Below are 13489 nucleotides of genomic sequence, written 5' to 3' on the forward strand. Positions count from 1 at the left end.
TTTGGATAGGAGAAAACCTGCAATGGTTGTATTACATGCTATGGCTTTGGGCTATCTTATATACAAAATCATCATGTGCAAAATCTGTAGAGAAGGGGGAATCTTGACCCCGACGTTTGAAAAATTGTTGTGTGCACGTTATCTCAGTGCGATTATTACGGTGGTAATGCACATGACTATAGCGCTTGACTCATAAACAATAGTGAGTAATGATGTGATAGAGCATTCCTCCAACGTTTCTTAGAATGTTTACTCCGACGTTTTTCTGAATTGAGAGTTTTCTCCAAATCTATTTGAAAAACATAGATATAGAAACTTTCATGGATGTGGTGGACGCCGCATTTTATCCGTGTCTGCTTTCCATGGTGACTCCATTGAGTTATTCGGTAGTAACACTTCTTTGGGTTTCACATTAAAACATGAGAAACATTGGCAAAGGTGATATGGCCCACAAGTATGTTTGTCTTTGGTTATAAATGACTTTCCTCTTCCGTAATTTGCACGGGGATGGGCGACCAAGTTTGGTATAAAATTCTCGCATGTTGTTCCCGCGCTCACATGGTTCCCGCGCTCTTCATTTTTTTTATCGTGGAAAAAATTAGAATTCCAAAGAATCTAACATATCGAAACTTAATAGATTGTAAATGTATATTTGTAGGATAAACTTCTTTATGTTAACGCAATAAAACATAATGAATGGATGATTACGTTAGAGAAAGATAGGTCGAAGTGAAAATAATTGGAGTTTTATTTGCTATGTGTGACGTCACGAGGATACTTAGGTATAATAGACATATTTATATATTAATTTAAGGTTATAAGTTTATAAAGATTGATTATTTCTAATTCTACATCATATCAATTTAATAATATGAACTTTTAAATAATATGTTGAATCATTATATGTTTTTAGTTTGGATGGCTAGCTCAACCTGAAATATATATTTAATCAAACCAAATATTCAACTTTTAAAAATAATAAAGACATATGATACTATTGGAACATTTTTGTGCATTAATTCAGCTTTTAATTCTATTGAATTGTATGACACACACAGCTTAATAGTGAGAAGGCTTTTGTAAGAAGTATGAATGGTGAACTAATTGTTATTTATTTTGATCTAATAAGATCATTCATTTCTAGAACTTCTAATTGTGTAGATCTTACTTATAAAAAGGAGCTGTGAATAATAGAAGGCTTTTTAATACTTATAGTTTTTTACTATTAGATGGAGTAATTAATTATGTGAGATTTATTTTTTTATCAAATAAAAATCATTTAAATAGCATCAACAAAAGTCCAAATAGTTCTATGTGATTGGATTTGTAAACCATTTTTAGAAGTAGACATCTCACTTTCCATGCCACATAAAATAATATTAAAGTTGAACATGAGTCCTTATATCATAAATTCTATCGAAATTTTCTACCACCTCTTATTATTACAACATTTTTACACTAGATGACTTGTTATTAAATTATAAATACAAAAATAATAAATTATAAAAATGCCTCTTATATGTACTGACATGGAAAATATATTAAATATTTGGTAAATTTGTTTATCTTACATGAAGCAAACCCAAACACAAGTGAAATTGCTTTGAATATATCAATGTCCATTCACATGATTTAGTAATGTGTCAATTTTGATATTTTTTAATGTTTTGAGACAATAATAATTTCAAACTATAAGGACCTCCATATTATTAAAATAATGATATAGCATAAAATAAGCATTATTCTAAAACATTTAAAATAACACGTTCAAATATATTAGAATGGAAACATGATGTTTAAGTACAAAAGCCATTGACAAGCCCTATCATAAGGAAACAATTTCCTTTACATAGCTTCAAAAGGTCAATTATGAAGAGTACAAAAATTAAGGTAACCCTAACAGGAACTCACGAGACACTATCTCCAACAAGCACACATTGGGTGAGAGCATCATCGAAGAACATATCTACCCAACCACAAATCTTTACACTCCCCTGAAACTCTTCTTGGCATGAAGAATACCTGGCCCAACGCAAAGATGTCGAGAAATCTTAAACAAGTAGGAGTGATGGAATCTATGTAGCATGATATACTCTCTCTCTCTCTCTCTCTCTCTCTCTCTCTCTCTCTCTCTCTCTCTCTCTCTCTCTCTCTCTCTCTCTCTCTCTCTATGTTTGTGTGTGTGCGTGTGTGCGCGTGCACACACATGCTAATATAACAATATTATGATATGGCAAAGAGTATGAGTTTTAAATGATCAAAAGTAGTAGCATGGTATAATATTAAAATTTGATAAAACATCTTTTTCCCAATGCATCTTTTTAAGTCATTTGTTGATAGATATATAGAGGGTGATACTCAATCCTTATATGGTTCTCCATGTTTACCACCATCCATTTACACAAACAAGAATTGAATGCACAAGTATACAAAGTAGTCATAGGAAAATAGAAGCATCTAACAAGTATTATCTTCTTGATAATTAAATTTAGCATAAAAATTGATTTCAAACACATTAGTACATAAGAATACCAATAACAAGATTTGTCTAAACATGATCTTGAGAGTATAAAACTCATACAGACACATGTATAAGAGTACAAAAGAAAAGGTAACTATCAATCTATCTAATTAACCTGATATCATGAAAGACATATTAAATGCTAATTCATTATTAAATCTTCTAAATGATATACTTAAAAACTAATTCATGAGTTATTATATGATGCATAAATTCACTAACATTATATCATTAAAATGTTATAAATTGATAATAAATGATTATCATAAATAACTTAGTTTCATTCATTAAATCTAATTGGTTCAAATATTTTGACAATAGAATATATTTTCCATCTTAGAATAAACTTTCTACCTTAGATTTGATTATAATATTCAATATCATATTCATCTAATCACTCCTTTGATTAAAAAGTGTTATCATGATCAAACAATCAAAATATAAGATCAAATCCATTTAATATTTATATATATAGTCATAAACTTTAGAGATGGTTAACCATTTAATGATAAGGAACTATCATCTAGTCAAGAAACTATATGAACATGTCAACATGAGATTAATATGAAATTCCATCCTTATCCTTTACATTTAAAAAAACAAACTATGATATTATCATTAGAGTTTTCACTAAGTCAGAGTTCAATATTCAACAATCACAAAATAAAAAACAAAATTTATTATTTCTATATGGTAAGGGATAAGGGCTTACATCTTACCCTTGACCCAAGAGTCCATTTCTTTCATTACTATCCTTATTATCCTATTTTATATATTAGTCTTGTGATTTTAAAAAGTCTTTCTATTTTTAATCTAAACAAAGTATTGTAGAGGCATTCAAATAATAACTTATTCATCTTAAGATATACAGAAAGAATATATTCAAGTTTAATATTGTTGACTAATGAATTTATTTCTATACGTTTAAAGCTATAACTTAATAAATTTTAAGCTTTAATAACATCTCTACACCTCTTACTTAAATTCTCTTAATAACTACTTGCATTCTTATATTGATATATGCTACTCTATGCATTTATTAATATATAAATAAATATCTATTTTATTGATCTACTACTAATCTAATTATAAATAAATGGTAATAATCAATGGATGGATTTAGTCAAGCTAAGGATTACTGGCTATACTCTTGGGTTGACCTAAACAAATCCATGAGTAATAATATGCTAATGATTATAATTAAAGTGAGAGTTAATGTATTCAATTACAATTCATTAATAGCTAAATTTTATTACAAAAATATCATTCTAAATTACTTCAAAGAATTATTACAAAGGAAAAGTATTTATGAAATTCAAAACTTATAAATCCAAATTTTTAAACTATCCAAAATAACCAATAAACTTTTACATTGTTAGACAATATAGGATAACTTGTTACTGCTACACGGATTTGATTTTTGTCTTGAACAAAGATACATTATGAATAAAGGAAGATTGCACAAAGTGACATAAATAGAAGGTCATTTCCAAGGAAATCTAGATAGTTCTTTTCAATGAAAATAAAAGAAATAGTGGTTGTTGTTCTTAATAGAATGCATATATTATGTGCGTTAATCACACATAGACACTAAGAGAATGGTAATCAGTAGACACCAATTCCAAATTAATTACCCTTGATAACTTCTCCAAACATCATAGAAACTGATAAGATAAGATAAGAGGACATCAACACAAAATAATACTAGATTTATGTAGAAACTTAAGGGGAAAACCATGGTGAGAAAAGCTTCTTGGATCTAATATGCAAATCTAGCCTCATAAACTAAATAATAAACTTATAATATTTTGTATGCATCAACCCATAGGAGACACCAATGCTTGAGTCTAAGAAGTGAACACCAACTATAATCATGAGGCGCCAACCTTAAATACAATAATAGTACATCAAAGATATGATATGCAGATCTTCAAGGATGAAGCTTTAGGGTCACCTTGATCTAATCAACTTTTGACAACCCTCTCAAAGTGCATGAGACCTTCAATTGATTTTGCCCACTTAACCTAAAATTTAGTTGACAACTTACACAACTTTTGCGATGGTTATTAGTTCTACTAGCAAGAATTACTCTTTAAATGAATCCAATTACACTTATACATCCCTACATTATATATAATCACAACTCATCTTATAACTTATTTACAACATTCACACATTTGACACATGCATACTTTAGACCAAACATATAAAAGGCTTAAACCAAGATCCAACATGCTACTTCAAGAGTTGGATGATGCTATTCTTTACGAAAAATAATTAGTTGGTCCTAGTACACTTTCACATGCTTCCTATAGTTGGTTCATAGTGCAATAATTTGACCCATTCATAAAAAAATTCATAATATATTGTGAAGTGATCTCTATGAGCATAATGTTGACCCTAACTTTTCATGTTATTGAATTCCACCTTTGCAACTTGAATAGACTTGTCTTTGTGTGTAGCCATATTTATCTTCCAACATACAAGCCTCAAAATATAACTATGGTAGAATGTGGTATAAAATAATGTGCTAGTGGATATAGTTTTTGAGGAATGAACTTCATATACACATCACAAATACTTCCAAATCCTTCAACAATAAAAAATTGATTAAGATGATACTAGTGACATACTATATTGAATGATGTATTTAACATAACTTGACTCTATTTATCTAGATCAATAATTATTTGATATGACATAATATTAATTAAAATTATTGTAATTTTTGAAAACTGGATATTGAGGGTAACATAATGATAATTTATACAAAAACCTTAACTACCTCCTTTGAAATTAATGAAAATATAAATTTCAACAATCTCCTCCTTTGTCATTGGTTCCAAACATGAAAAATGCTACTAATAAAATACTCCTTGTAATGGAAATTAGGGGCTCCCCTTGTGTAGAAAATTTGCTTCCATTGTAATTGGACTTTCATTCTTCTCAAGTTTGGCTTTGTGCTCTTGTAATTGGACTTTCATTCTCTCTCTCTCTCTCTCTCTCTCTCTCTCTCTCTCTCTCTCTCTCTCTCTCTCTCTCTCTCTCTCTCTCTCTCTCAATCCTTTCTTCCCCAAATGGTGTAGAATTTTGGCTTCCTTTCTCCCACTTTGACATCAATGACAAATATCCACTTTGATTCTTGGTCTTCAAGGAAAAATTAATCTACTAATACCTTTTGTAATTTTTTTCACAATACCACCAAGACTACTTGCAGTGAGGAGTCAACACTCCTCCTCAACATATACTAACTTCCTCTTCATTTAAGAGGGGGGCGATACCACTACCAAATTCTACCCAAGATATTAAATTGTCTCCTTTCGAAAAGGTTTTGTAATGATCTCTCCTTTGTTTCAACATATTCTATCTTCACTTGTTTCCTTGCAACCTTCTCTCTTAGATAGTGATACTTAATTGAGATATGGGTTTTTCCGTGAATGTGTTACCCAATCATTTGAAATGTTTATAGTACTTGTATTGTAACAAAGGATTGGCATGGGTTCTTCAAATTCAATCTCCATCTGCTACAATGTCTTTTTTTATCTATAAAACCTAAATGCAACAAGAAACTATTGCAATATATTTTGCTTCTACCATAGACTAAGATACAAAATCCTTATTTTAGCTCAACCATGATATAAGGCTATCACCAATAAAGAAAGCTATGCCACTTGTACTATTCTTTCTATGAAAGACCATTTGGGAGAAGAGAAGACATTACCTCATCAAGCACAAAATTTAAAGTAGTGCTTCAAATGTTCATCAATAGATTGCTCCATATGTGTAGAAAAGAATGTCATAAGACCATTCCTATAACTTCTTCCTCCATCTTTTGTTTACAATAGTGTTAAATGAATTAAAGTGCTCAACAACTTAATCCATATCAACCACCCTCAAATAATACTACTTACATAGAAGATGCTTGTTCACCAACGATATGGTGTGGTACAAATTTCCTAACTTTATAAAAAGGGGTTGTAGAGGATTCATGTACAACATTGAGGAGCAATAAATTTCCCAGACATAGCCAAATAAGATTACTATATTAACTATCTAAGACAACCCAGTTTTCATCCTTCATGCCTGTTGTTTTACTTCTAATGAAATCTTTACATAGATCTCAAACCGACTAACCCTGATAGCACAGAGGTTCCATTCCCGTACCCAGTCCATAAATAACTGAATAGCCTGTTACATTTTGAAGGCCAATTCAACAAGAACCTGTTGCCACGTCCAGATCTCTAAGGCAGCCCAAGAACTACAAGGATATCATGCGTCTCACATAGAAAAAGAAGTCCCATTACTACCACTGGCCTGATATTCTACCAAGCATCACCAGCTCCTCTGCAACCTCCATAAAATATAACGCGCCAACTATACTAAATCCAACTCTAGTTTATATTCTTTAAATTTGGTAAATACAAAGAAGCTTAATACCGACCTCACAACATGCTTTGCAACAATTCAACTGGTCATAGTCAAGATGGGTATGAGACATTGACCATCTACGTCAAACTTTAATTAAGGCCGACTCTCGATGTTATGTGTGCGCACTTGAAGAGTATCTCCATGCTTTTTCACAAATAACAAATTTCTTGTGTGTTGAAAAAAAGGCACATGGATTTTACAACAATCTGTTCTGCATGGTTGTTTTTGCTATGTTGTTCGATGATAAAAGATTAGAACGAACTCCATATAGCACATGTAGCTTTTGACTTCATCGTGGGACATGGGATCCACATTTCCTTATAGTTGGTGGTCTCCTCCATCCCTCATCAACTAAAATTATTTTCGTATCACAAATCTAAATGTAGTTTTTAAATAAAAAGAAAAGTTTTTGCAGCCACACGAATTTGCATGGGGCCATTACATTATTTGTACGCTGGAAGGCTAGTACAACCTCGTTTCCAAAAGCAAATAAAATCTTGATGAAAGTATGCTTAGAAGAATTAAAGGAATAAAAATAATAGTCCAATGCACTCCGTGCGTGACGGTAATGTAGACCATGAAATCTCATGAGTAAATTCATGCACGTCCTCCAATCTGCGTATATTTATTAGTTGGGGATGGAAGGCAAGCATGCATAATGAAATAATCACGATGCTGAAGTAGTCAAATTTCGATTGCTGGTACTCACTTATTTGGTAAAAGTTCAAAATTAAGGACCTTTAGGAAGGCCATTCAAGTTAATATACCCCTCTTTTCCAAGCGACTTGCATAATTTAGCTGATTTTACCTTTGATATAGAACTATAAGGTTAGATCTTGTCTAATTCTAAGTGGCTGGTACAAGTCTAACACGAATATGATAGTAGAAACATACCACACACTAACAGTGATAACAAAAATACATGTAAAATTTAACTATTAAATAATTAGATATGAACAAAATATGGTTGAGACAATGGTTTTCTAGAATTCTCCCACTTATTTCAAATACCTTGCAAAAGCATAAAGGGAATATTAGCATCTAAGTATTAAGGACTATGAGGCCATTATATTTATTACACCATCTAATGTTATTTGTGCTTACATGCTTCATCAAATCATCTAAAACAATCACCAAAGAGTCATCATTTTCAATCATCATCCACTATCCTCCACCATGTGATGAGAAAAATGGTATTGTGCATCTATATGCTTCATTTATACACAAAAAATTGGGTTTTGGCCAAGCTAATGACACCTTGACTCTCACATTGAGTTTAAACTATTGCTTGAATAAGGCCAACAATTCAACAAAAACTCTAAAACCAACTCACCTCCTTACAGGCATTACTAATTGTCATGTACTATACCTCTACAATGGATAAATGACTACAACCCATCACTTGCTCATTCAAGTAATAGAAACACTAAATAGGCTAAAGAAATAGCCACTAGTAGATATTTTATGATCTACATCTCCTGTCAAATCTAAGTCAACAATCCCTTGTGAGTAATCACCATAGTAGAAGATATAATAATTTATAGTGTTCTGCATTCACCTTAAGTCTCTCTTAATTGTTGTTCAATGCTCTATGCCAATATTAGCCATATAATAATCCCAAGGCTCCCATTACATCACCAATGTCTAGCTTTATGTAAAATATAACATAAATTAGAATATGAAGTAGACTAGTGTAAGGAACATGCAATATATACTCTACATTTAACGGTGAAGACGTATATATTACTTAACTAATAACTTAGTACCCAAGAAAATAGAAACATTTACTAGCATATAATTCTGCATACTAAAATATTACAACACAAATTCAACATACTTAGTCTATCCCAATCAAACATTTCTTATTTCTCTCTCTTTTCAATGCCTAGGATGCATATAGGAACCCCTAATTGTTTATGTTGAAATGTATTGAAATTTTATATACCATATCTCTAATCATCCATTCATTGTTACCAAATATCAACAAATGATCTATGCATAAATTGATAAAAAGAGATTGATTACCATCATAAAGTTTAATTTTTAATAATTAAATAGTTGCTAAGGGGCCCAACGCCCAATACAGTAGAAAGTAAAGTCTATAAACAACATAACACAAAAAATAGGGGAAAAAAGAAACAATTATCGGCACCCCGATGACTACCATCTAGTACATAAAACCAACCCCACCAAAACCAAAGTCCAATATCTGACCAACTATATAGGCAACCAACATAATTAGGAAATACACTAGATTATAATACATAGCATATGAATTAAACTTTTGAAACCATAATTTTGGAGATCATTGGACACCATATAAGTATTGCTTCAATTTATATGCTAATGAAACCTTGCCTTTTACCACATAGTAGTTGTTAGGCGTTATTCTTTTTCCTACAAATATTATTTAATCTTTCTTTGGTTTATTAGGAGTGGTTAATGTGAATAAACATGGAAAAATACATAATCTACATGTACCACTTTCTAACACATGAGTAATTGAGTCACACACTCCCTTTTGGCTTGTTGTGCCTCCTTCCATAACCACGAGTTTGTTCTTACCTTTAGTAGGTTATAGGGTAATTAATTTTCTCACCCTCTTTTGGCTTTTATGCCACTAATTATAACTTCTTTTCTATCTTCACTTAAGGAGGTTATGCTACATATTTTGACATTTATCAAGTAGGTAAAACTTCCCATATTTTATGGGTAGTAGGAGTTAATGCACCTATTGGTAGCTTGGTGAGCGTATGAAGAGTATTCTCAAGTTCTCTTGCATTGTCTATATTGTTCTTTCATTTCAGATTTTGGCTCTACTATTTGATATTCGATTATCTATTAACTGTAGTCGCACATGATCTAGGTCAGACACGAGATTCTAGCCCGATTGTCACTTCCCAAAGAATCTAACATGGTACTGGAACTTGTTGTCTAGTACAGTTAATTTTAATATCTGGCTTTTATAGATTTGAGACTAACTGATAGCTATAATATTAAAAAACCAAGTATTCTCTTCTCCTACATCCTTGCATAGCCCTAATAATAAGTACAACTTAACAAAAGAATAAGCATCCCTATAATCTACTTTGCATAGTTATATTCTTGGGAGGTTTGCGTGATTGTAGCATTTAGGTAATTTTGGCAGAATTTTCAACATTTCCAAAGCATCCAAAAGGTTGGATAAAGTCACAATTGACTTTTTTTTCAAAAACATCAAAGCTTGGAGGACAAAATTAGAAATCAAATGTTAAAATTTAAAAACTTTTACAGGAGCCATTTTAAATTTTGCATTAGAAACTCATTTTTCAGTCACTAGAAAGAAAAAATATTTTTGGCATGCAAAAACCATTTTTAATAAGTTTGGCACCTTCCCTAATTTCAATCTATGTTCTCCTACTCCTATTTCCATACATCAATATATATCCATCCTTATCTATATCCTACCTATATTTATATTCATGCATTCCCATTAGTTTTTGTCCTATATTTGCATACATTTACCCATGATCATTGTATTATATATCTTTTTACAACGGACCATTTTTGTAGCATTGAGGATTGATCTTGCTTGGCTTGAATTTTAAGGAAAAATAAATTTGTTTCAAATTTTAAAATTCTCCTCTTTCCTCGTAGTCATTGGGAGTTGAGTTTGTAAAACATGGAATTATCTAGCAGGGCTTCAAATTTAAAGACATTAATTGACCATTAAGCAATCATTGACTTATTCGTATATAGAATGAACTTATGAACATTTTCATTTGGAACTTTAAATAGAATAAAAATATTGTATCAAAATCAACATCTAAGTATCTTTATCACAACCAAAAAACTATTCTAATTAAGGGAGTAGGAGAACATGACCATTGATTATTTCACTATCTTTATGATGTAGTTATAAATATACCAAGTCCTTAATAATCAATGAGGAGTATAGAATCTAGCAAATCAAAGAGAAAAAGTATATATTGTGATAGATAAGGTCTAGAGTTACAAATTAGACATGTATAATATAAAATTAATCTACAATCACATAATTAACTTAAAAGGTTAATAATTTCCCATGCAAGTGAATATATTTAGTTGCGTCGTATACAATTACACCGGGTGTGTTCATAGTTTCAAGAAACATTTGCATAAATTAGTTTTTTGAATTACTGGTATGAACATAAATTCAACTATTTCCTATCTCTATGTTGCAGTTCTTGTGAGATTTACCTAAGAAATGTTTTTAAGTGACAATCGAGATAATATAAACAAACACTGGCTTGACGTTCTACCACTACACTTCAAATTTGAGAAAAATATTATTCGATATTTTCCATATATTCGTCTTTAGTGAAAGATGACAAGAGAGTCTCGGCAACCAAAACTAAAATAACTAAGAAGCCTCATTCCGTGTGCTCATGCTTGCAAAGTAACAGAATTGAGGGATTCCTAAGAATTTGTCTATAATGCACGCATTTGGTCTAACAGCTGGAACCTTTTCTGCAGGTGAGAACACCCGAACTTGCAGTGATAGAGCCCACAATAGAGGAAGGTCTTGCCGCCATACTCGAAGCTTTGGCATAGCTTGAGGATTCTTTAGCCCCTGATGCTGTGAAGAATGCCCCATTTAACATAAGATCTCCCACTGATCTCCAGTTACCTTCTGTTGAATCTTGGTGCTTTGTAACCTGCACATTACCCATACTATAACTATACTACAACCGTTGAATACCAAAGATATAAGAGACATGAGTTGTACAGGTCTTTTACCTCCTTGTGGAATCGATAATCAGGAGCAAGGAATCTGTTGCCTTGGCTGTTAATGGTGGGGTTTGCACTTCCCCCGATTGCATACATTTCCCAGTGGGTGTAATCATTGTTCACCACATGAAAGTATCCATGTCGACATCTGCATCATAACGTTAATATCTTAAAGACTTGAGCAAATAAACTTCAGCAAGCTTTATATTCGTGGTCTTTGTGCAAGGAATACAGTTTGTTACAAAATTCTATTCACACCTGGGCATACGTTGAACAAGCCCTTGTCCAAAGTGGTTGAAAGCAACTGTTACTTGCATTTTGACGTCCTCGGTGTAGGCGTCGCTGTGTCCTAGGAGCATCACCTGGAAAAAGCCAATAAATATTGGACTTGAGAAATAGCGTTCTATCGACAATTTAATAAATACTCACATTTTTTTCGTTCAAGTCAAGTAATAGGCTTTTAATACCCTACCCTAAAATCCTCGGATAAAAAATACAATTGTGAAACCTAATTTCAAAGAAAAGTATATTTATGGAAGACCAAAAAAGCAGTTTTGAGCACCTTGTCATGGTGAGTGAAAAAGCTGTTTGAAATGGTTATAGCAGTGGAACCCATGATGGCGTCGATCAATCCATCTGCGCAACTTGACAATGAACAGTGGTCAACCCAAATTGCGCTTGATCCAAAGATGGAAATCCCATCTCCATCACTCTTGGTTCTAAACCCATAATGTGTCGGGGAGCTCCTAACATTTGTGTTTCCCGCAGGTTTACAGTCGTGGATATGAACTCCATGAATGATAATATTGGTCACATACTGAATTGTAATGCAAGCTCCATTTGCTATATGAACATTGGCACCTCTACCATCAATAGTCTTATAACTGTTCATGATAAGCTCCTCCTTGAGGTGAATAACCATATCTTTTTGGAAAATAATCCAGAGAGGTTCGGTTTGAATAACAGCGTGCCGCAGAGTGCCAGGTCGAGGATTGACCGGGTCATCGTCATTTGGATCTGTAACTATATAAAATCTGCCATTCTTACCTCCAATGGCGTTTTTGCCAAATCCGATGGCACAATCAGCCAGTCTCTTTCGGTTGTTAACCCAGTTAGGATCACAACGCCAACAGTCATCGATGGGGTTCCCCGTTTCGCACGAGCTCAGCTTTCTTTTCGAATTATTTAAACTCCTGCACAATAGTTCTTGAAGTAAATAATCTCAACTGTCTGTAATATATGCTAGCTATAAAAAAATGCTAGGACTTCGAAATTCTCTTAATTGAACTGACTTAAATATCTTTTCTGTAGTGAATTTTCTTTCATTGAATCTGTCTCAACGACGACAATTGTTAATTATCCAATGGCATGATGATATGGGTGATAGAAATTTGTTCTATAACTGCTGCATACCAACTACAGTTACGAGAATAGTATTATAGAAATTACAGTGAAGAAAACGTCGAGGAACAGCATAAGAATAAATAGAACATTTATAATAAACCTTGTCATTTAAGATTTCATACTAATGTACTAAATTCAATAAGATATTGGATTTCATTTCTATACTACCATAAATAAATTCTCTAAAATTTCTAAATCATCTGAAAGGCGAAATGGTTACCTTTCTACCATTTGAACTACAAGCTCCGGCTTCTCAACATGATATTTATCACTATTCTCAGCCTTAGTCATATTGAAGGGGGTTCTTATTGATTCCACCATTACTAACTTGATGAAAAAGACAGCAAGAAGAAGAAACAATGGCTGTAAGGCTTGTCTGCTCGCCAT

General features: G+C 32.2%; 1 protein-coding gene across 1 annotated transcript; it reads right to left on the bottom strand.

The window, feature by feature from the left end:
* Positions 1-11418: 11418 nt before the first annotated feature.
* LOC131874360 (probable pectate lyase 18) lies at positions 11419-13489 on the bottom strand. Its single transcript, XM_059217697.1, has 6 exons — positions 13331-13489; positions 13112-13202; positions 12261-12904; positions 11957-12060; positions 11708-11846; positions 11419-11625 (listed from the first exon to the last, which is right to left on the bottom strand). The coding sequence occupies exons 1-6, from the start codon at positions 13487-13489 to the stop codon at positions 11419-11421; spliced, it is 1344 nt and encodes a 447-aa protein (XP_059073680.1).

Source organism: Cryptomeria japonica, chromosome 3, assembly GCF_030272615.1.
Source record: "Cryptomeria japonica chromosome 3, Sugi_1.0, whole genome shotgun sequence".
In the NCBI taxonomy this organism is placed as follows: domain Eukaryota; kingdom Viridiplantae; phylum Streptophyta; class Pinopsida; order Cupressales; family Cupressaceae; genus Cryptomeria; species Cryptomeria japonica.

Bases quoted from the DNA above. Each gene is read 5' to 3' on its own strand.
- LOC131874360 (XM_059217697.1), bottom strand. From the start codon at position 13,489: ATGGCGAGCAGACAAGCCTTACAGCCATTGTTTCTTCTTCTTGCTGTC. The intron at 12,905-13,111 runs GTATGCAGCAGT...ATTTACTTCAAG, and splicing joins TATTCTCGTAACTGTAGTTG to AACTATTGTGCAGGAGTTTA. The intron at 12,061-12,260 runs GTGCTCAAAACT...GGCTTTTTCCAG, and splicing joins TTTTCACTCACCATGACAAG to GTGATGCTCCTAGGACACAG.